The 25,144-nt window shown below is 38.3% G+C and overlaps 1 protein-coding gene across 1 annotated transcript; it reads left to right on the forward strand.

Annotated features, from left to right (window-relative positions):
• The first annotated feature begins 5,549 nt into the window (after positions 1-5,549).
• trim54 (tripartite motif containing 54) lies at positions 5,550-23,004 on the forward strand. The gene is made up of 8 exons (XM_085382498.1): positions 5,550-5,801; positions 6,995-7,173; positions 9,987-10,161; positions 12,894-12,989; positions 13,768-14,001; positions 19,241-19,263; positions 21,362-21,486; positions 21,675-23,004. Exons 1-8 carry the CDS (start codon positions 5,610-5,612, stop codon positions 21,740-21,742), a joined length of 1,092 nt encoding a protein of 363 aa, XP_085238624.1. The 5' UTR covers positions 5,550-5,609; the 3' UTR covers positions 21,743-23,004.
• Positions 23,005-25,144: the final 2,140 nt, after the last annotated feature.

The following is a 25,144-nucleotide window of genomic DNA, read 5'->3' on the forward strand; positions in this document are numbered from 1 at the left end:
CCTCTTCATCTTTGCTCATTGTGCACACTTGGTATCGCTCTTCCTTCATGCTTTAGTGAATCTGGATCAGTGTTTGTGTTGACACACCTTGAATTGCACAATAAATACAGACACTACAGAGATTTTTGGCTTCATCAGTTTTATACACCTTCTTTGAGTCAAACGCACTTTTCCTCTGTATTGTTTTTGGTTTCATGTTTTGTTTTTTTCCTCTTTTAGATTTCAGTCACATTCTTTAATTACAGTTGGTCATTCAGTGTGTCTGCACCTTTAAAGCTGCAGCTAACATTTATTTATTGCTTTTTGCTTGCGTTTAATGTGAGAAAATGGTAAGAAATATCCAACACTAGTTTCCATTATAGATTATTTCATCCAAAATCTGGAGGCAAAGACAAAGAAAAGCGCAGTTGGCAAATTGTTTCAGCTCTTAATCTGGGACACCAGAAACTTATTGAGTCACTGCTATCGTTGACATGCTAATGTCTGTGTTGTCCAGCTCAAAATGTCAGTGGATCTGCTCATGACAAAGCTAATTGCTTCTAGATGGCAAATGATTTAATTGCTTTCCCTACGGGTGATTTGATAGATTTAATGCCATCTAAGGTTGAGACGTGAGGATTACTAATGATGTAATGTGATTTTGGTGAGAGTTTGAGCTGCCAGCATTTTCCATGAATCATCCACTTTGCACTGATTTATTGACTTGTCTGAAACTGATTTTCTTCCTTGACTCAAAAGCTGTAATGGAAGACAGATGAAGCCCAATAAATAAGCAATTTACTTCAACAAAAGCTCAAAACACAGAACACATTGTGTTAAGCATTATTCTGCTACATCTCCATGGATGGATGAATAGATGGCTTTGGGCGTCTTCTGAAATGACAAACCTTTTTTCTTAAAGAAGTAGTTCAACATTTTGGGGAATCTGTTTTAAAAATGTATTTGCTTCAATGCTTTCTTGCCATCAGACTGTAACTAAAAGATGGACATCACCACCTCAGCGTCAACCTTTGTGTTAATGAAGGCTTGAGCCGAGGGGTTTTTCTGTTTTTGCCATTTTTATGATTTGAAACTGTGCATGATGAATGAGGGGTGGGTCTGACTAAAAAACCAATGATATTGCACAATCATAGGTTAGCAACTTGTCAATTACAAAGTAAAGCAGCCTCTGGTTTGTTAATGAGGTCACCACTTACAAACTGGACCCAAAATTAATATGTGGAACTAGCGATCGAGGCCACGTGTTTAATCTGTAAACTCACAGATTAAAAGAGCGTAGAGCCATTTCCTTTAGACATCTATACGGCGCCGTCTCAGATGGCAGCCTGTCTAGCATGCTCTCTACAGTTGAAAATTACTTTGAGCATGTACATGACAAAAGAGTTTCCCTCGGGATAAATAAAGTTCTTATTCTTATACAGTTGTGAAACTGGAGTTGCTGCCCTCTGTTGGCCACTAAATGAATGATGTGTTAAGGCCCTTCACTGGCTTAATTTTGTTAGTGATTTAAAATGGTATTGATGAAACACGAAATGCACATTTCCCAAAATGTTCAACTCTTCCTTTAGTAGTGCATGCATTTTAAAATGGGGATGTAACGATTTTGAAATTGTGATTCGAAACAGAATTTAAAATCATATACCAATATTATTACTCTGCAAGTTTATTTTGTTCTTATTTATTTGCCCCTCTCTACAAAAGAAAGGAAAAAGAAGATGAGCAAATAAAACCCCACTAAGCTCTTTTAAGGTCTTTTTTTTTGGCCTCTTATTTTCTGATGTTACTGATACTTGGCTTTTTTTACTGCTTAGTCTCTAATTTAAATAAAAAACGATATTTTACTCCCATGTTATTTTTAGATTGTTTTAACGTTTTCAAACCTCAAGCATTGTTTACTGACATCATGTGGAAGCTGTTCAGTTGTTGTCATGTGGAGCGTTACAGTCCTGTTTAGAGTACTAATGCTAGTTGGTCTTTTTTTGTATCTGTGCTGGCCAAAACTATAGTTGCATCTAAATTCGGCTTCTAAAACTCTTCTGTATTACCCGGTGTGTTATAATAAATGAATGCAGAGCTACGTGTACGATCATATTGTGAAAAAACAAACCACCTTTGATAAGTTTTTATCAGTCACTTCATATCTGCTCTCTTTATTCACATATCCGCTTGTTTCTGAGTGAAACCGTCTGCAGACGTCTGCATGTCATAGTTGTTTTTAATCCATAATAACATCCAAAAGTGAAACGGAGCACTTCATTTTCATTTATTGCTACATGATTAGAGTTTAAGCATGATGGTGAGCACTCAAAGTCATACTGTTTAGTTTTTTAAACACCATAAAACAGCAAAATGATTTTTTTTTTTTTTTTTTAAATCTTACTATTAGGCGACATGTTTTATGAAAGGATTTAACAGAATTGCTGATGTTTGACGCTAACATGTCAGCATGCACTGTTTGTGTGGTGTCCTCGGGATTCCCATGTACTTGTTTGCTATTCACCTAGGGACCATTTTTGACCCGAGGACACCACAAGGGTTACTACAACCACTGGCGTATGCTAAAAACAATTAGCATGGAGCTAATTTCTTTTTGTGGATAAGCTGAGTGGTTGGAAAAAAAACGTTGCACTCATCTTTTTTAAGAAGAAGAAATTTAAAAGAAAGTGAACAAATTTAGAAGAATTTGGATAAAGACATTTTTGGATGAAACTGGGGATTGATAAATAGGAGAGCTGACTGTTGTGGTTCCCTGTGGACCACATGTAAAATTTATTATAGAAACCAAATAAAACAACAGGATTTTATAACTTCTAGTGTGTAACTTTGTCTTATGTTTGTGCTTGCTTAGTAAATTATGTCAAGGGTTACACTTTTAGTTTTTTAGCACCACTTAAGAAAATAAGATGCATAAAGCTACTTTCAGCTTGCTCCCTGGCCACAAGGGGTCGCCACAGCAGGTCGCTTCACGATTTGTGTTTATTCAGTTATGTTGGCTTTTGTTGTTTTTTTTTTTTCTTAAATTTTATTTCTGCATTTAAATTAAACATAACATGCTTATACAAATCAACCGAGAACAATTACTGTCTTTAACATTTGTGAACTTATAAGCATGAAAAGAAAAAAAAGAGAAAAAAAAAGAAAAAGAAAAAAAGAGGAAAAAAACAACAACCAAAAAAAAATAAAAAAATAAAAATTATAACAATATTAACTAAATGAATTATTATTATTTATTTATTTTTTAGTCTATTTCACTCTTTATTTAGGCTTTTGTTGTTGTTGTGGTGTTTTTTTTTTTGTTTTTGTTTTTTTCAGGCTCTTCCCGATGCAGTAAATTTAAAATAATACTACAAAAATAATAATACAAAAAATGGAGATAATTGAAAATACAGAAAAAAGAAGTAATTGAACCATTAGTGAATAATAAAGAGCAATTCATTGTCATCAGAGCCATCAATAGTGAATGAAACGGCTGCAAACAGTACCAAGAGAATAGCATGTGTGGTGGTGCTGGTGTTGACAACCATTATCACGTTAATAAACACTAAAGCAAAGGTTATATGGTAAATGAATGAGAGCCCAGCTGCATTTGGTGTTCGTAAGGGTGCAGGGTGGGTTTTATTTTTATTTATTTATTTTTAATAAATAAAAAGTTTGTTGACAGGAAGGTAATCACAGAACAGTCACACGGAGGTCTTCAGCTTTAATCCCTGTGTTTGTATGTTTGGCTCACTGCAGCAGCCCTCCACTCCAGACTATTAATAGTCCCGTTAGCCCATTAGCAGTTCTGCCGACTCCATTCTGTTGATTAGCAAGTACTTCAGGGTTTTTGTTTTTTTTGTTTGTTATTTTTTGTCTGTCCCTGGGAACAGACCTCACTGCTGTATGCTGACAGGTTGAAGGCCACAAAGGGGTCTCTGGGTCACATTGTGAACGAGATCAGGCTTAGATTCTGCATGAGTAATCAATGATAGTTTACCAGGTCAGAGCATGAAAGCATAAAAGTGATTGTAAAACAGTTAATTCATAGTTACATTGTCAGACAGTGACAAAAAGAACATACACAATGTCCCGCCTCAATGTGCAGATAGTATACAGTGAAATAAATACAGATTCAGACTGCTTCATACATTTATAGACTTTACTATTCTTAATTTTAGGCCAGTAGTCATCTTACCTCTGCTCTTTAACATGACTGCATTAATAAACTTCACGTCTTTAGTGTTTAATATTAATATTCACAACACATTACTTGATTTTTCTGATCACATTTTGCCCTCACATTAGTTAAAATGACTTGAGTGGTCCATAACATGATGTAGTTGTAGTAGTAATCAGTCATAGTCTGTTAAGTTTAAGCCCCAAAAAGAAATTCCTCAGTTGTAGTCACGTCCCTGCTTTGATGTCCAAGCTCCTGTATGTGATATAATCTGAGGTTTTCTTGCACATTTGACACAGATATTCAATAAATGCTTTCTCCTGAGGCTGAGGGTGCTGAGGGTAAACAGTAGATGGCGTTCTTGAGTCGGTTATCTAGTCTCTGACTGATATTTCTGTATTTATAGAGTTTAAATGTCCTGTGAGCCGTTGTTTGTTTGGAGAGACGCTTGGCCAGTGATTCTGTTCAGCTTATTATTAGGATCTGGTTACTGACGGACTTTGTTTTTTTTCTTCTTCTGCCTTCCTGCTTGAAGACTCAGTTGCACACCTCACATTTATATATTTAGTAGAGTGGAAAATGAACATTAAGTTAAGAACCAAACTAAAATTTTAACTTTATTAGAATTTCTTTTAAAATTTGAACCATTTTGGTACATTTAAAAAAAAAAAAAAAAAAAGTTCTTACTGAATTGAATGTCGTCAAGAAACATAAATCAGCCGTGGGGGGAAAAAATGCTTTATTGTGTTGACTTGTACCCAGCTCATTATTTAGCAAAGCTTTGCTTGTTTGTTTTTAGTGGTTTCGATATTAAATATCTTTGATTAAATGATATTTTCACACTTTGCTTTGCTCCAAATAAGAAGGAGGCTTGTTGGAAAAATACAGCACAACAAATACTCCGACTTTCTGACTAATCTCCTGGTGAGATTACTCAGAAAGTTGGATGAACAGAGATGTTGCATACTCAGCGTGTTCTGCAGGAACAAACAGACATCTAAGTTGAGTAATGCTTCAAGCTGTTTATGCCAGCATGCTAATCACCTGAAACTTTGCTGTCACAGGTTGCATTATGTCACCAGGATCCCCTCTGAAGTATCAGACTTCATAAAAATAGAATAATTTGAACCCAGATACCGAACCCTGCTGTGATCCCCTGCCACTCCCAGACTTTCAGGAACGCAGTTTAGACAGTAACCCAAGCCAGAACAAACTGAGGAGCTAAAAATACCAACAGAGGGACAGGCTGGCTGCTGTGGGCCTGAGGTGTGTGGGAGGGTCTTTACATGGGCTTCAGGCAAGCTGGCTGTGGCATAAAGTGTTGGACAACTGGGGTTAGAAATGGCGCAACAGCTAAGTGGAAAATACTAAAAGCAACTAACTTTACAGCCATTTGAGAGTAGAAGGGCGGAACTTCCTGACGTCTTTGACATCTTCCTCACCACTGGAGGTGATGAGCTTTGCTCTCAGCTTTAAGCACCCGACAGCAGGCAGCTCTGGGCCCGGTGCTGGAAGCGGAGCAACCATGGAGAATCTGGAAAAGCAGCTGATCTGCCCCGTCTGCCTGGAGATGTTCTCCAAACCTGTGGTCATCCTGCCCTGTCAGCACAACCTCTGCCGCAAGTGTGCCAATGACATCTTCCAGGTGAGACTAAAAGAAAACAGGAGACGACCTTCTGGGTTAGTTTTAAAGGTTTTAGATGGCGTTCCCCTTTATCTACACTCATCCTCAGAGTCTGCAGTGAGCTTAGATTCACGCTACAATGTGATGGAGTGAAAACCCAAACAGACACTATTTATTTTGTTCTAGTCCACTTCCATGTTAGCAGATAGTATCTGTATATTAAATACGCTTTTGAAATTTAGAAATCAGATTTAGTCATTAATCAACACCAACAGCAACCTAAACTCAGGCTTTTTCTAATGTAAAAATATTTCTTTCTTCTAGCTGTTTCTTTACATCAGGTACGAGAATCTATGAACACATAACCCCAATTTTAGCCAAACTACATTGGCTCCCTGTTAAATATCGTATAGATTTTAAAATTCTTTTTTTTATTCACTTTTAAAATTCTGAATAATTTAACGCCCAGCTATCTCTCTGAACTACTCCACTTATACAATCCCATCAGAGCACTTAGATCGTCCAATCACAGGCTCCTAGCACAACCTAGGTCTCGACTGAAGTCGAGAGGTGACCGGGCCTTTGCAACCGTGGCACCCAGACTCTGGAATAACCTCCCTGTTCATATTCGTACTGCTGTGTCTCTCCAGTCTTTTAAATCACGTCTTAAAACTTATCTTTTTACTTTAGCCTTTGATTCTAACTAGTTGGCTGTTCTAGCTTATTGTGTTGTTACCTATTGTTTGTTGTCCTGTATTATTGTTTGTTTTAATTGTCTCATGTTTTTACTGACTGTGAAGCACTATGGTCAACACTGTTGTTTTAATATGTGCTATATAGATAAATTTTGATTTGATTTGATCATATTTTAATGTAATTTAGGGGCACAAACATTGCAGTTAAATGGCCAGATGTCACAACACACCTAACATCTGGCTCATGGAAAGTGGATCTGTGGCTGAGCTGAGGCCTTGACTGACAGTGCTGACTCAGGGTGAGTCAGCACTGTCAAGGCCAAATGTGGCCTGTGGAAAACTGCAGATGTGGGTCACATTTATTGCCATCTGGCTATAGATGTTTAATATAAGTTTAATATAAGCCAAAGCAGAGTCTTCCTCTCTCTACACTGATACTGGGTTCATATGTGCAACCAAACAGAAATGCACCAGAAAGCAGTCTGAAGCAGTTTGTTTCTTTTCCCCTCTTAAATCCAGTCAGCTAATCCTCTGTGGCATTCCCGCGGTTCCTCCAGTGCGACGGCCAGTGGCGGTCGCTTTCGCTGTCCATCGTGCCGCCATGAGGTGGTGCTGGACCGCCATGGAGTCTATGGCCTCCAGAGGAACCTGCTGGTGGAGAACATTATCGACATCTATAGACAGCAGGAGTCCTCCAGGTGAATGACCCACCGAGGGAGGGTTGAAAGAAGGGGTAGTAACCCAGGCAAATGTTTCTTTTAGTGAACTTTTTAAGTCATCACATGTACATATTTGAGGGTCTTCAGGGGCACACTAGCATTGTAGTGATGCCTCAATACAGCCACAGGATTGCTCTGGTGAAGCTGTGCCTCTTAATAAAGTCTAAGCAGAATTGTTCTTTTGTTTTGCAAATACCAGATACAATGGTGTGGTGGAGATAAAATACTCAGTTTGAGACAGTTTTTTCTACTCTTGCTTCTGTATGACGTCAATGAGAGGGTACTAATAATGCGCTCATCTCAGGCCCAGACTCAGTGGCTGGAATTACAGAAGCCCCACCCACCTACTAGTCAACCTTCTATTTGCAAAAGCTGGCCAATCAGGAGAGGGTTGTTTTGAAGGGAGAGAATCTGAAACAGCTTGTTCAGTCTTTGAATGCACTTTCCCAATAATATTTGTTAGTTGTATTAAACCAAAATCAAGTAATTGTACCATTGGACACCCAAGACAACCTGTTTTTATTTCTTGTTGTTACTATGGGACTCACCTTCCTCAGAAACATTTATCTCATCAAACCAATCCTGATTCACTACTAACTGCCACATCCAATCCGGGTAACTCACAAAAGTTAATCAGGGCAAGTTCATCCAACTAATTTATTTTATATTACATTATAATTATGTAATGAGATTAATACAAATCTAAGTAATCAGAAGAATCATTAAATTAAACATTATGCTGATTGTAAATCTTGAAATTCTTCGTTCATCATTTAAAAACACTAACATGTGTATTGAGTGTGCACTTAGCTGTAGTAATGAGTGACTGCCTGCAGAGTGCAGCATCGTATTTTATTACAGCAGGTTTCTGGGTTTGCATGTTTGTCAGCAGAGCAGAAGTGATGTATGCATATACTGTATGTTGTGTTCTTGTTCATTGTGGCTGATATAAAGTATATTTAGCAGTAACGACAAAGCCGTGCGTGCTTACATAATCAACATAATCATAATCAAATAAACAACAACATTGTAGCGTTCATTTTTGGGTTATTTGTCTCCTTTATTTCCAGAGACATATTTAAAGACAAAATCAAGCACAAGTCACTCAGTTTTGAAGTACAGACTAAAATATGTTAGCCAACACGTGTCTTGAGACACGTGTTGGTTTTATATTTTATTGTATTTTCTTTATTGCTATATTAATACATTTTGATGCACAGGTTGATGATCACAGGAGAATGATGTGTTGTGTGCACAAGGAAAGATGTTGGAGATATGAAGAGTAACGAGAAACGCCTGATGCTTTCGCTGTAGTTACAGATTATTACAGATTGTTGCAGGTAACACATTTGATTTTTAATAATAGGTAAACAGAAAGATGTTTAATATTTAGATTTTGGCTGAAGAAACACAAATTCTGAACAAGGTCTAAAAGTAGAGTCGTTTTTAATAAGTGTATCAACCAGAATCAGTTATCAAATATTTCCCCAGCTTGACTCATGTGGAACCTGACACAGTAACTGTTCCACCTGAGTATAACCAATACCCGAGCACTGTAGAAATGACAGTATGACAGTTGTTTCCACATGCATCCACTTCGTATAAAAAGTAAAGCGTTTCAAGCAGAAGGCTCTTTAGTACATCTGCTCTCCACACTTACCACAACAGATCGTCCTCAGTGTAAATATGCCTCTCAGAATAGAAGCTGAGTGAGTCAGTGATAAAAAAGAAGAGCGACAGTAGGACAGGAGTCCCCTCTTTATCCGTGTGGGTTAAAATAGATGTGATTGTTCACACGGATGTAAACAAATCTTTTGTAACTTGTGGTTTTCTCATCATTTTTTCACATGCGAAAAATATTATCATAACTTAATCATCGTTTCTGTCAGAGATGCCTGCGTCAGAGTACAAAGGACAGTTTGTTTCATTAAATTTAGCTGTTGTTTCTCGGAAGCTACGTGGCACCAGAGTTATCCATGTCCGAGTCAGCTTCTTTTTTTTAAGTGAAATGTCTGGCAGTGATCAATCTGGGAGGAGAATGATGTCAAATCACACGCGCAAAAATAAAGGAGACAGCAATGATAATGACCTTTAAATGCATACACTATTCTTGTATATATTAAAGCTATAATAAAGGAAACCAGCTGAGCTGTAAGTGAGCAGTGACATTCCTGATTTGCAGGTGGCAAAGGGACAGCTGCCACCTCTGGCAAAATCTTTATGCAGTTCTTCCATCATCCACTGACGTCAAAGTACGTCAGTGATAACAGAAGTAAACTAAGCTGCTTCAACAATACAGACAATGATGCCAAGTCTTGTGCATGCTATGCATGGGAATGAGATTAAAAATGAGCCAAGTTTCCTTTTAGTCACATTTTAAGGGTATTAAAATGATGGCTAACAGCTTATAAAAAAGAGCTACTTTTGGATTATTTTGTAAGTGAAACACTGGTTTTCATCTGAACTTTCTATGTGATTTACTGTGCAACTGCCTTTGCTGCTGCAGGCTATCTGCAGGGGTGGGATGTTAAATTTAATTTCTTACAACCTTATTTAGATTTACTGTAATGGAGTTTAAGACATTTTAATTACAGGCTGCTTTAAGTTAAAGATTGACTTAAAATATACTTTTTTCACTCCTAATATGTTATGGTAAATATTAAAACTTACTACAAATGGGTGTGATATTGACAGAAACCTGTTATATAAACCTACCAGGCTTTTATGTCCACATCCAAATTTCCCTGGAGCAATCTTTACATTAAACGTGATATTTTTTTTGTATCTTGCAGACTTGTTAGCATGAAGCCAGAGCAGCAGCAGCTCATGTGTGAAGAACATGAAGACGAGAAGATCAACATCTACTGTTTGTCCTGCCAGACGCCGACCTGCTCCATGTGCAAAGTGTTCGGACAGCACAGAGACTGTGACGTGGCTCCGCTCGGCACCGTCTACATGAGACAGAAGGTGAAGGACGGTTACAGCATACAGTTTCTACTTCGCGCCACTTCACGCCTGACTAAACCAAGTTGTTTTCGCTCTCCTACCTCTCCTTTTAACCAGTCTTTATTCTAACTAGCCGACCCTTGCAATCAGAAGGTTTAAACAACAGGTGGATGATGCTCGTATATTATAAATATCATGAAAAATTACATTATAGCGCAAAGAGTAGGAAAAATACTGTTCAAACAGTTTGAATAGATCCACTTTAAACTCGCTCATAGCACATCTAAATATGAAGTTAAACATGTGAAGATCACAGATAATCCAGTCAGCTTTCAAAATAAAACACTGCTTGCTGATATAAATGCCCCATCTTTGTTTTCCCAGGGTTCATTTGTGATTCTCACCCCTTATTTCCATCTCATACTTTAAATGAGCTCAGTCAATTCACATTTCCACCCTCACATCAACTTCTTTTACCTTCATTTAAGTTTATTTTCAGCTTATTTGCAGAGAGCCCTGCTCCGAGAGCTTGAGCTTGTTTAAAGGTCAAATCACCACAGAGTTGGTAAAATAGTTTCTACCATGAAAAATACAGGTAGGTGTGTTCTTACGATGACCTTTATCTTCCAGCATTTTTTATCTTATTTCTATTTTTACATTTTTCCTCTTCCTCCTCGGCAAAATGCACACCAGCTCCCACTGTGGAAACCAATTCATGACTAAAAAGAGAAACACAGCAACTGTTAGGATGTGAAAATTTAAGACATTTTTTAACCTCAATTTTGATTATTCTGATCAAACTTAAGACCTTACATTATACATGACTTTGTGTTTATGATGCAGCTAAAACGAGACCAAGAGCTGACTGATCGAATACCCAGAGCACACGAACAGGATACATATAACCACTAAAATCAAGGCTTCAGTACATGTACATGATCATCTGTCCATCTAAACATCAGTGGCATTGCTCTGTGCACAGATTAAAAGTGCAACTTCTGTTTTTCAACACACAAAGTCACACAAAGACAAAGTGCAGCAGTTTTGTCATGCAGATGGCAGCAGCAGCGTCCGGCATGTTATCGAGCAGTTGGCTTTGTTGACATTTCAGTGCCGGCCTCTCCATCTCTCACTCTGCATCTGATTCACTCATCTGAAATTTAGATGAGGCTCCTGAAAGTTGTTGATTCCCCATCTTTGTGCAATCTGAAAAACAAAAAAGTTTGGTGATCTCATTTGGCCGGCACAGAAGCGAGAGTGTTTGTTACACGAGCAGCTCATCAAATCGCACTCTAACTGTAAAGTGGCTATAAAAATATGCATGATGTCATAAGATATTCTAAACAGATGCATGTTGATGACTCATGTTGTTGTTGTGCTTGCTGGTGGCGGCGGTTACTAATGAGAAAGTACTCGTCCTGCGGAGCAATCCTGCGATTACTATGAGAGAGGTTTGAGTTAAAGTCAGCATCTGCGAGAATGATAAGACACTTAGCAGTCGACTGTCAGATTTTCTTGAAGGTGGAATTTATTTCTAGTTTGTGTCTGTCCGAAAGCAAAAGTTGAAACCGTCTTTGCAGTCCAAAGAGAAGTAGTTTAAATATAAAAAACAAACAAGGAAAATAGTGAAAAGCTCAAAGTAATCACGGACCTCTGATCAGAATTAAAGGATTGAAACCAACCATATCTGAACAAAAGTGCATTTTTCCAAAACACAAATCACACACAGACTGTTAAATATGAATAACATTTAAAAAAACAACAACAACATTGTATTTAAGAAAAATAGCGGTACTGAAGTGTTTTACTTTAACATATAATCATAGAGGCAGGAAAAAATGCTGAAATTTTTATTTTATAAAATATAACTGGGGCTCCGACAGTATTTTATCAGCTTATAATGTCACCATGAATACAACAGAGTGCCTCTCAGTTAAGAATACCAGAATAACAGTGACGCAGTAGCTCATCTGGCTCATGGCTCGTCATAATTCACAGGTTACTGTAAAGTGTGAAGTACAGAAAGAACATGATGTTTTCTCGTCACTCGCTGTATCGTGAGAATTAAAATTCACTGAGAATGGAAAAAATGTGACCTTGACATTAAGCAGAGTTTGGGTGAAGACCTTTGAGGTGATTGCCAATGTTTGTAAGTTTAGTAGCAATAAACGCCTCACCACTGTGTAAGATCATTGCAGCTTGGGTAGGATGTACTAAAATATAATGTCAAATATTTAGAAAATATGTAGGGAAACATTTAAAAATTCATTTTAAAGATCTGCTCTGGTAGATCGCTCCATATCTGAGGAGCCTCAAGAGCAAACATTAGATAAAGCTTAAAAATCCCTCCTGAAACGCATGTTGGGTCATTAAAATCTGGGTAATGGGCTCACTTTTTCTGCATTATGATGAATTTAACACTTGTTGATTCATTTTTAGTTGGTAGGTGTTAAAAGATGATTGCAATAGTCTAACTGAAAGGAAATAAAATAATTTATAATTGTTCTAGTGTCTTGAAATTTGAATATGTCTTGAATAGCTCTTCTTGGACTTGGGCTGGATGACATTTATTTGTTTATTCACTGGTAAGAAATAGCAGACATTTTCCTGACAGCTTATTTCGTTGTTGACGGATATGATGTTATCAAAGCTGACGATTTCAAACACATTAGGTTTGTTTTTGTAATTTTTTTTCCATGTTAACTTTAAGTTTCCGTATTAACTGATGTCAGTGATGCTCTGAATGTTTGCAGACGGAGCTGAGTGACGGCATTGCGATCTTGGTGGCCAGTAATGACAACGTCCAGGCAGTCATCTCTCAGATGGAAGCAATCTGCCACACCATAGAGGTTAGACATGAACACATGAGGCGCAAAGGATGCAATTTCATGTCTAAATCCAGCTGCTTTAGCTGTACGAGTATATAAGGGTCGCTGAAGAAAACACAATGAAAGGGCTGAGTTAGTGTCAAATACTGAGAATAAAAACTTGAACGTTTTGGGATTAAACTCATAAATTTGTGAGAAGAAAAACTGTTAAATGTAAGAAAGAAATTATACATTTATGAGGAAAAACTAATTTATTAGAAATACGCAAAAAATACAAGTTACAAGACAATGAAAGTTATATGAATGAAATTAACATAAAACAACTTGAATCAGTTACTGAAGAGAGATCATCACCACATCACCCTCATTGTTAGTCTGTACTGCCTTAAAAAACATAATTTAATTTTGTTAAGGATAATTATTTCCTTAAAGAGACAAACAGTAATCAGTAGATGAAATCAGTCTATCCTGGATCAAACTTAGCTAATGCAAAATGTGGTGTGATAACATTAATTTCAGCAATAAACTGAAATTGATTTCTCAGTTACAAAAAAGTTGCTGTGACTGAGGCTAGGTGTAAGAGCACACAGACTAGCTGTGTTGTGGTTTCTGTGATTTAGTTTTTGCATCTTAAAGGAAAGACACACTGGTTTGGGTGATGTCGTGGTGGCTTCATCCATGTTTAATAATTAGTACTGGAAACAATGATGGTGAAGTTTAAGTGGGACTGATGAATAATATTAGATATCTGACATGTTAGTTAGAAAATGACTAACACTGTCACGCCATCATTCTTTAGGAAAACGGCCAGCGGCAGAGAGAACACCTGAGCGGCCACTTTGAACGTTTGGTGGCCATCTTGGAGGAGCGGAAGCAGGAGCTGGTGGGTCTCATCACCAAAGAACAGGATGAAAAGCTCAAACATGTTCAGTCGCTCATCCGTCAGCACAGCGATCACCTGGAGGTGGGCGTCACGCTGGTGGAGTCGGGCATACAGTCCATGGAGGAGCCACACATGCCTCTGTTTATACAGGTGGGAAAAAACTGCAGTTTCACAAAAAGATTCCTTGTGTTTCCAGACTTGATCAAATATGACTCTACAGTGTTTCTCACAGTACACCTCCTAATTTTGCAAATGTGAGGTGTGTGTCTAAACATTCACATTTAAAGATATGTACATCTTTGAAACATAAGGTGAACATCCTAAAATCGAATTTCTGCATCTTTACAAAGAAATATTTCTGTTGTAAATCAAAGTAAGGCATCAGCACGGCTCCTCGTCTTTCCCATTGCTTCTGTATCTTTCCACAGGACGTGGTTATTGTTCCTCTTTTCAGTAGGAGGACTGTAAACCTAACCATGATTCAAACCTCTGGCTCAGATGAAATGAACAGCTCACACAATAAGCCTCATTATGCAATCCATTCTAAGGGCCTTGTAACGTCACACTTCCTGGTGCAAAATACAAACGAGAGTCCAGAAATTTCTGCCTCCAATTTTTACACTTCTAAGTCTTCCAGCAAGAGATTGATTCATTGATTCGTTATTGTATTTTCTTTTATTGAATATTATTAGGTGGGCCAAAGATTTCTGCTGGAAAAGGGACCAGCAGTGGACAGACCTCCGGGGTCCAGGCCCACTCTATAAGTCGCTGTACTTCTTCACTTCAATTATAACGTGCATTAAAACAGTTTGGTAATGGAAAACTTAAAACACCAATATTGGGTTTGCAAAAGTTGAGTGCTTCTGTAGCGATCGTGGTAACCAACATGAGGGAGGAGGACACTGAGTGGACGGGCTTGTGCTGGTCAGATTTGTGTGCAAAGAGTCTCTTTGAAATTAAATAAAAGGTCATTTATCGGCTTGTCAGACTAGTTTTAAAGCTTTATGCTCCTTGAAAATTTGCAAAACAATTAGAAATGTGTTGTTCTAGTGTGTGGTGAGTTCACTTGCCTCCATTGCCTTTGGTTTTGGATACATTTCTCTATGATTATACTAGCGCGCTATACATATATGCTTGTAAATATGTATTACATTTATTTAATTACTTTTTTGAGAATAGCAAAGTGGATTGAGTCGAATGCCTCTCCATGAAGGTTGGCTGCTGGTCCAGTTTGCACGCTATGCTGGTATCTAGTTCATGATGAAAATTTTTACAATTTACTAAATTTTTACTATAAATTTATACACTCCAATTTTAATGTACTAAAATCATTACTGCAATTTTTTTTGTCCCATTTAGAGTCAAACCTGTACTACATTTAGCTTCTTTTTAAACCATTATTTTTTAGCTGTTCCATTACAAGCAACCCCACTATCATTACTCTTTGCTGTTTATCACTTTCAGATGTCTGTGTCTAACTACCTGAAGTGTTCGTTAATTACTTTGAGCTTTTCCATCCTAATCTATTTATATTGACGATTCATCCAATATTTATAGCTAAGTCAACATGTTATCTGCTACTTCAGAGATCTATTTCAAACATCTATTTTATTGATTAGCACCAGCAAACCCTTTATTACTTTTAGCCCATCATTAAAGCCTTTAAATTTAGCCAACAGGTAATTACTGGTCATTTGTTTTCCAACCACTCGGCTGCCCTTTTAATGCCTTTTCTTTAAATACGTTTCTCGGATTTGTTCACATAATTACAGTAAATACAAGAACACATAATTACCGGAAATGGGAAAAAAAACTCAAAAACTCACTGCATAATGTGCTAAAGTATGCCTGAAAGATGGTCAGCGTGTTATTTACCATCAAGAAAGACTGAATATAAACGTTTTATTTTTATATTTAAATTCTAATTCCTGTTTTTAGCTGACAGCTTAATTCATTTTTCCACATCAGCCTCCAGGCTTCCTTAAATAACTCGCTGCTCGATGACACCTGGCCCTCTTTTAATTATGTTAAAGCAACCGATGACACAACAGCACCACAGACGGATGTTTAAATCAACAGTTTATTTTGTTATTTATTTAACAGTCTCACCGCACTCTTCACGTGCTCCTCCGCTTTCCCTCTACTCATCGATATTTTCCCAGGCTCAGCTCTCATTAGACAGGATAATCCATGCTCACTGATGATCAAGAGCTTTATGTATACAGCCGCAGGGCGAGGAGGGAAAGTGGAGGAGCGAGCCCAGCGGGACGCCTCTCCATCGGGCGCTCTGCTTCAACAACACCCCCAAGGACACATGAGTCTCCTCCGGTCCTGAATAGCTTAAAGGCAAACATCACGTCTGACGCTCCTGTGATTAATTCACACTCGTGTAGAGATAATGAGAAGCAGGTCAGCCCCTCAAGTACACCGCATTGATCCACCAATCAATCACACGCTCATACATTTTGATGTATTCCATATTCAATGTATGGACTTTTAAAACACACTTAATTATGTAGAAAACACACAATAACTAGCCCGGCCTGAGCACGGGGATGCTCAGCAAGAATAAATTAAATTAACTGATTTGTTTTCCTGCTGTTTTAATCACTGTGTATCTGTAGGTGTTCTTAAAAATTACTACTTCAGCTGTAGCTCAAATTAATAAGAACCGGGCTGACGGAGCAGCAGCACGGTGTGATGGTGATAATGAAAATAAACACCATGGAGTCACCGCAGGAGACGAGTTTAACTCATGTTGAGGAATCTCAAAATTACTCACGAAGCATCTTTGAACTTGTCATCCTTCGTGACGTGCCCTTGTGTAAGTGGACCAAATTTAACAACAACAGCTGAAGAACATCAACAATGACCTAGAGCTATACATGAGTCACACTTTAGATAAAAAAGTGTGACTTTTTTATTTATACTGGCATTGCATGCAAACACTCAGTTCGTCCTCGTTCTAAAACATGATCTGAGGATATTTCAATTGATGCACTTTTTGCAGACTGGGTCTTACCTGTTAAATAAGTATTACCTTCTGTATGGAAGGAGCCATTTTACCCACAGTGTTCAATGCAGTCTTCTTTTCATGGTCAGAATAAACAGGTACAACTGAAATTTGTCAACTTTTTCAATTTTGGGTTTTCAACAATAGAAATGAAATGAAAATACTGGTGATGGAACATTCTTTTCAATCAGTTTTTCTTATAACCAAAAAAAGAAGAAGCAAAAACACAGGAACACACTTCCTATACACTGGGTGTGAGTGGAGCCCTCTAGTGGTCCACCACAAACTATTCTTTTAGTGGATTTTATGTTAGTAACTCAAGGATTAAACACATCTTTGCTTATGAAATAATCAGAAATATGTCTAGACGTCTAACAGGTACTGTAAGGGTAACATACCCTTAACTATATGTAGAGCAGCCACTTCTCTCGGTTCAAGCCAACTTTCTTCAGATTGGCTGTCCCTCGTAAACTGACGGTTTGAACAGCGGGTGAGTGGGGTAACTGTGTGACCACATTACGAGTATCCTCTCTCAGTGACATCATACAGAGCCAGGAGTACAAATAAAACTGTCTGAAAGTGGGTTTTTAGAGTAGTCTGAAGCCAACGCTTACATACAGTTACCTCGTTATTTGAAACTTTAGTATGTTCAATATGATCATTCATTATTATAACAGTATACGTACACAATAAATAATATACACTTTAAGCTAGCTCCATATTTGGGTTTTGCAGATGTTAACATTGGATGTGCTTCCTGATGCACTGTGTCCCTGCCCGGCCAACCAAAAAGTCACACTTTAGCATTTTTTGGATCAACTTTAGCTTTGATGACAGCTCGCAGTCACCAAGGTATTGTTTCGATATATTAAGGCATGGTTACAGCGTTTTTCATTTTCCGTCCACAGTGGTGTTAATTTTTAACCAACATCTTGTACTGATGATGCGTAAAGTCTTCTCCAACATGTGCCAAAGATTCTTAATGGTCCATATGTGAGAATGATGCCTCATGCACCCCGAATCATCCTTTTAAAATCTGAGCCAAATGAATTCTGGAATCATCTTGAAATACAGCCATGCCATCAGGGAAGAGATAATCCAATCATGGAAATCGTGGTTCATTCAGTGTATTCATGTAGTCAGTTGACCTCATCTTTAGGTGAGAACTCAGTGGGAGGTTCGTACCTCTTAAATATAGCGTAAGTAGCTCAGGCTGGAGATGCTACTCGTTACATCAGAAATAACCTGATGATGTGGTTTAAAAATCTGATAGTACGCCTCGTTGATGCCTCCTAAATAAGGTGTTTTGAGCAAGTCCTGGAGGAAGACCCTGGGGCAGACCCATAACACACTGGAGAGATTGTCTCAGCTTGCTTGGGAATACTATGGTTTCCCTCCCAGAAGAGCTGATGGACATAGCCAGAGAGAGGGAGGTCTGTCCCTTATCTAGATCCAGATAGACGACAGAAACATCCCATCCATGATGAATAATTCTGGCAGAACGGGTAAAAGCACAACAGGTTGGCATTTTTCAAGAACCCAGCCAAGGGGCAGTGGTCAAATGAGTATTTCAAACCAAACAGAAGCCCTAAAATTTCAACGATGGTGTTTTCAGCTGGACTAAAAGAACAGGCTACTTTGCCTGTTTGTGAATATTTTACCATTACAACACATCAGTTCCACTAATCTAGATTTATGCAGATTGTGTCAGAATTAATCCAGCTACAACTTTCTCAGTCAGCTGCCTGAATCAGTTTTTACCACCTGAAAAAAGTCAGTAATAAAGATCATATTCACGCCTTTCACTTTGGACAGAGCACACATGATTAAATACGATGTTGTAAAATGTAGATGGACTGACATAAATGTGTTTTCATAAGCTCCAAGTATTATTATCACTACAGATATTCAGGCTCTTCTATAGAGAAAAGGTTTTATGGCACACTTTGAGGACTGATTAAAACCTGAAATAAGTTCATAAAACCTGAGAGCCGACAGTTGGATGACCCACGTGTCCCTGACCCGATTTTAGGTTGTTACTAAATTCGGCATCTTTACTGCTGATGTCTGCGTCACTGCGTCTCCACGGAGGAAAATGTGTTTGTCTGCCGGTGCGTTTGTAGGAGAGAGAAAGTCTGAGCCTCAGGTGTCGCTGTTTTATGCCAGAACAGGTGTTAAAGAAGATAGAGCAAGTGGAAGCAGGTAGTAAACACCATCAGGCCATTCTGGCAGCTGTCAGTGTTAAAAAATCCATGTTTTCATTTAGCACGGTGACGTCTATGACAAATACTTGTGACAGATGTTGTTGGCAGAGATGACTGAAGCACAATGTAATTAACTTTCTCTTTCCTCTTTTCTACTTTTCTCCAATACCAGAGCGCTGAAGCCATACTGGAAAAGTAAGTGCTCGTGGATGAAGCTCTGATTGTGAATGTGACCTTTCCATCCTGCATGTCAAATATTTTACTTTTTACTCTGAGAAGTTGATCTAACCTTAATTTTTAACCCAGCCATCTTCAGTCTAGATGGAGTCCTGTAAAAAGTGTCTCACAAATACATTTCCATAGGTTTGGGAAAGCTTTCCAACCTTAAGGTGTTCAATCATTTCACTGATATGACCTCCAACATTAAATCGCTCAACAATCCACGCTGATATGGACCGAGTAATGTGTTAGGAATGAAAGGATGCCGCGTTGTTTGATAGGAGTAAAAATTCATCAATCTACAGAGGGCTGAATCCAAAGACATCTTGAAAATCAAAGTGAAAAAAGTCAGTGTTGCCGAAATTCCATTGCAGAAACTCAAGGTGGTAGTTTGTAAGCCCCCATATGCCTGTATACCTCCATAGCAGCGTCAAGGCATGCACCTATTGAGACCACGGATGGTGTCCTGGAGGATCTCCTCCTAGATCTGCACCAGGGCATCGTTGAGGTCCTGGACAGTCTGTGGTGCATCCTGGCACCACTGGATGGACTGATGCATGTCCCAGATGTGTTCTATTGGGTTTAGGTCAACATGGGGCACAGTGTCACTTCCATCATCCTCCAGGAACCAACTGTATGCTTCTGCCACTGCACTAGTGTAGGGTCTGACAACGGGTCCAAGGATTTCATCCCGATACCTAAGTGCCGTTGCTTAGCCTGTAGAGGTCTGTGCATCCCTCCATGGATATTCTTCCCCAAAACATCACTGAACCACCACCAGGCTGAACGATGTTATAGGCGGCATAAAGTTCTCCACACTGCTTCATGTCTGTCACACATGCTTGAGGTGAACATGCTCCTTTTTTTTAAAAAGGAAAACAAACTTTTGTAGCTGAAATGTTTGCGTACACGTGCTTCTCAAAGACATCTCCCCTGGAAAAAACGTTTGCTTTTGCAAAGCACAACAAGAACGACCAATAAAAAGAGCAAAAATGAGCAGAACACAGAGACGGCTCACTTCAAAAATCTATTTATAGTGATTGATACAAAATTAATTGATTTATATATACAATGTAGATTTTGTACTGTCTTAACCTTCCCCAACAGTCGTTCCCTCTCTGTCAGATGTTTGGCCCTTTCATACTAATTACTTGTGGAGCAGAAGACCCTGCTGGGGCCACGAGATCAAAACACCAAACAATGCTGCAGTCAGCGAGCAGCCACGCGGGGATACCTGGAGGTCAGCGTGCGTTTGCTTTGCTGATAGATCGAGTCACATTTGGCCTTTTACTTGAAATCTCCATCAGTCTCTGAGATGGAAGTCTGCCTGATTAAATACTTAGCGCTGGTTTTATTGATCCAACACTGGCTGCAGATTAGAAGCAACTAAAGAAAAATGAGTTTAACACGACTGAGCATGTCTTATTTTTAATATTGACCTGGATATAAAAGGTGAGAATATCTATAGTTTGCCAGCGCTGATAGACTCTGTTATTACAAGCAGCAAGTCTGAGGGATTGTTAAGTGTTCTGATTCTGATTTTCATGAAGAAGTATGTATTGCTCGAGTTTGATTTGAGTTTAAAATGCTTCAAAATGAAATTTTATTTTGTGCTAAATGCAGAAGCCTTTTATGTTCTTTACTGTTTTGTTGTCGTTTTACTCGTGTGGAATTTACACTTCAAGTAAGAATAATTCATTTAATTTATGACCGTTATGATCAATTTCTTAAAAATGTGCAGCTACTTTTTATCTGCAATAAACTCATAAATTCACTTTCTTGCTTTCTGCAATTTTCCATGTTAAAACTCAGGCTTACAGTAAAGTGACATTTTAAATGTTTTATTGGGTTTGGCTTTTGAAAATAAATTAACACAAAGTACAATGCTTCACTTTTATTGCAGACGTAGCAGTTTAGTCTTATGCAATGCATCTCTTTACATGAGAGTTCAGGTTTTTGTATTTCTTTTTAAAGGGGAACAAACTTTTGCAGCTGAAATGTTCGGTACAGTACAGCTTTAATGAAGTTAAAAGCAGTACAGCTTTTAACATGAAGTCTCTGCGTTTGTTTACAGAATGGCGGCGATGGCGAGAGCCTCGAAGTTGGAGCTTCCAGAGCTCGGTTATGAGAGCATGAGCCATTTCATCATCGACATCGATGACCTCGCCGACACACTGAGAAACATCAGCTTCTGCTGCGGTATGTAGTTAACGTGGTTATATACACATTTTAAATAGTTGGAAAACAAAACAAAATCCTCACACGGACTAAAATCATTGACCTGAGCACATTAAAAACCACACTGAAGTTTCAGCACAAATAAGTTGAGTCTGACGTCACTCTTACTGGTATATGAGGTGACTTCAACATGTTTGTGTGTGTTTCAGGTGTGGCGGCTGATGAAGAAGATTTTGAAGAAGTTGAGGAAGATTTGGACTTTGGCTCCAGATTTTAAGACCGAAGAGCAAAGAAGCTGATCAGTTTTGACTGACTTCAGTGGAGATTTTTAAACGTTGTCAGAGATACTGACCGAACAGCCTCTGCAATCGATAAACTGGAGTTTTGTTTGGCCAAGGCTGGAGAGTGTGTGCGACTTTGGTATCGAAAGTGTCAGATTCCTCACAGTAGTTATTCCACTTCTAGTTCTTGCCCATCAGTCGTAGAAGAACAAAGTTTGCAGAAATATAATCACATTTTCACAATTAGAGGACAGAATGTATTTATGAGTTTTAGCTCCAAGGACCAATTTTAATAGTTTATTTAATACTAAATTTGGGAAATGTGACAAATGTTCATTATACACCTTTCCACAATAAATAGGGAATGTGTTTGAAACAAACAAACAAAAAAAAGTTCCCTAGAGAAGCTATAACAATGTTTATATATTGTAATAATTGTATGATAAAGAAAGGGGGTGTTTGTACTTCTGCTGAGGAGGCTACGTGATTGGTTTGTCTGTTTGTTACCAGGAGTTACTCAAAAAAGTCAACAAACGGCATGAAAATGTTACCAGAGGTGAGCCTATGATGCAAAATGCCAAAAATTGGACATTTTGCACCATATTTACAGAAATATGCATAAAATAAAAAAGAAACAAAGAAGAAAACCCATATTCACACATGCCATGACGAGAATTTTAAACCATAGTTGTACTAATGCTCGTGTTTACTGGTGGCTGTGAAAACAGAGGAAGCTCATTTTTGATGCTTTTTGGTTTAACTTTTTTAATCAGGAAGTGAAACTCTTGAGATTAAGCATCTCCTTTTTGCAGCAGCGTCGTGGGACAAGCAGGATTAACCCAGCATGCTTTTCACTCACAGACTAATTTGCTTTGAAATTGGGATGAGGATCTCAATATTGTTCCCATCCCTGCTTTAGTCTCAGGTGCTGAAACACATTTGTTTTGCTGTCGGATTTTTGCAAATTACTTGCGCATTGGTGAAGTATGGATATTTCAAGAGACCGACATTATGCAGAGAATCCTGAATTAAAATCAGAGGGTGTGTTTTAAATCTGTATTTTGTGGCAAAGTCATTAAACTGTTTTCATGTTTCTTATCTTTGATTTGACTGGATTTGACTGCTGAACCCATACATGTAGTTTTTAAATCGTATTCAACAATAAAATGTAAACTATTTTAGAAAATGCTTCAATTTTCCAGACGTGTTAAGATCACTGCCGAGTGGTGGTCCTGCTTGTAGAAGGACATTAGTAATGTAACTGCATTTTTTCCTCATGTTGCTTCATTGTCAGTGAATATGTTTGGTGGCAAAGTTCACATATTAAACAAATGACATCATCTCAAAGCTCATCTCAACACCAACACTCGGGTTGTTCTGGTAATATTCCCAGGTCATGATGCTTTTTGATAACATTCAGAATCCACAATTCTGACCAAAAGTATTGACCTTTTACAGAAACTGACAAGAGGCACTGACTGTTGAAGATATTATTACTATTATAATATTCACTACCAGTCAAAAGTTTGGACACGCCTTCTCTTTTGATGGTTTTTCTTTGTTTTTACTACTTTCTAGATTGTAGATATATCAATTACATGAAGCAAGATATTTGGAATTATGAAGAATTACGAATTAATTAAGAAAAAATTGATTACCTCCCCCAACTCTTACATTTTAGATTTCTCAAAGTAGTCACTCTTGGCTTTGACAGCGCTGCAAACCCTTGGCCTTGCTCTACAGGTTCCCACCGTGAAGCATGGAGGAGGTGGTGTGCTACCACAGCATCCTGCAGTGACATGCCATTCCATCTGGTTTGTGTTTAGTGGACCCTCATTTATTTTTCAACAGGACAATGACCCCAAACACACCTCCAGGCTGTGTAAGGGCTGTTTGACCAAGAAGGGGAGTGATGGAGTGCTGTGTCAGATGTCCTAGGCTCCACGGTCACCTGACCTAAACCCAGTCGAGATGGTTTGGGATGAGATGGACCACAGAGGCAAAAGGGCCAACACGTGCTCAGCAGCTCTGGGAACTCCTCCAAGACTGTTGGAAAACCATTTCAGGTGATTACCTCATGAAGCTTATTGAAAGAATGCCAAAAGTGTGCAAAGCAGTAATTACAGAATCAAAAATATAAAACATATTTTGAGTTATTTCCCACATTTTTGTTTACTACACAATTCCATATGTGCTCATTTATAGTTTTGGTGTCTTCTGTGAGAATGTACAATGTAAATAGTCATTAAAATAAAGAAAAACCATTAAATGAGGTGTGTCCAGAATTGTGACTGGTAGTGTATAATTGTTATAGGTTATTGTCTAATATAGAAACCTCTGCTAAAAATCATTATGTGTCTTTGTTTTAAATCAAGTCCACTCTTCATCTCACAACGATCTTCGTCATAGCAGAAAGGAAACCTGATTGGTTCCTTTTTTTGTGAGTCTGCTATCCAACCAGAATCCTAAACATATTTCTAACAGTTAATAGTTTCAGTTTTATAACATCAAAACGTTTGAATATGAACTGTAGGCTGAATAATTTACGTGACGCGGTGACCTTAATTTTATCAGAGTTTAAAAGAAGCTTATTGTTGGTTTCAGCGGCAGACTGTAAATTTGCAATGGCCAGATTAAGGAGACAACTATGAAAAACGGAGCAAGACTAGAAGAATTAAATGTGGCAGACACTTAATGCCCAATGTGACAAATTAGATTAACTAGTTTTTGCATTAAAACTATAACTACTGAACAGAAAAACATTGTTTCATACCTGCCGTAGATGAAGGAAACAGTAAAGTTGCAGTTAGCACAAACAGAGTCAGTGAGAAAGAATTCCTGTATGAAATCTTGGTGGTTTGAGGTTAAAAGTGCAGAAACTCTGAAAATTTCTACAAATGCAAAAGGAAAGAAAAGAAAAACATGTCTGATCGCTTCTGACTGAATTAGTGCAAATGTGTCAGAGGCTGTTTGTGGAGGTTCTTGTTGCTGTACAGAGAGGATGTGTGAAAACATCTCTAACAAGACCACTTACGTAAAGCAGCGTGAAGGATTCCCCTCATCAGTGTGTTTATGCTGATTCAGTCAAAAGGCTGCAATCAACAACAGCGTCCTCCTCCATCCGTGCTGCGTATGCGTGGAGTACAGGAACATGAGGCCGAGCAGTTGGAGAGTCACTGGTGATTGTTCAGACGTGGGATGGTGACACTGATCTCATGATATTTGTCTCTTGTTCTGTACTTGAGGTCCCTGCAGTCCTGAGGGAGGGAAAAAACCCACAGAGATGCAAATAGATGTTTTCCATAATCCTCGGACATAAAAGACCACATGAAATCACACATTTATGTACCTCTGTGTTTCCTCCTGCAGCAGCAGATGCAGGGAGGACTGACTTGGCC

This window comes from Rhamphochromis longiceps, linkage group LG15, assembly GCF_057381845.1.
Source record: "Rhamphochromis longiceps isolate RC_006_pf linkage group LG15, R_longiceps_female_GT1.1, whole genome shotgun sequence".
Lineage (NCBI taxonomy): Eukaryota > Metazoa > Chordata > Actinopteri > Cichliformes > Cichlidae > Rhamphochromis > Rhamphochromis longiceps.

Coding starts and splice junctions, on each gene's coding strand:
- trim54 (XM_085382498.1), top strand. CDS start 5,610: ATGAGCTTTGCTCTCAGCTTTAAGCACCCGACAGCAGGCAGCTCTGGG. Junction 10,162..12,893: donor CCGTCTACATGAGACAGAAG/GTGAAGGACGGT, acceptor GAATGTTTGCAG/ACGGAGCTGAGTGACGGCAT. Junction 21,487..21,674: donor AAACATCAGCTTCTGCTGCG/GTATGTAGTTAA, acceptor TGTGTGTTTCAG/GTGTGGCGGCTGATGAAGAA.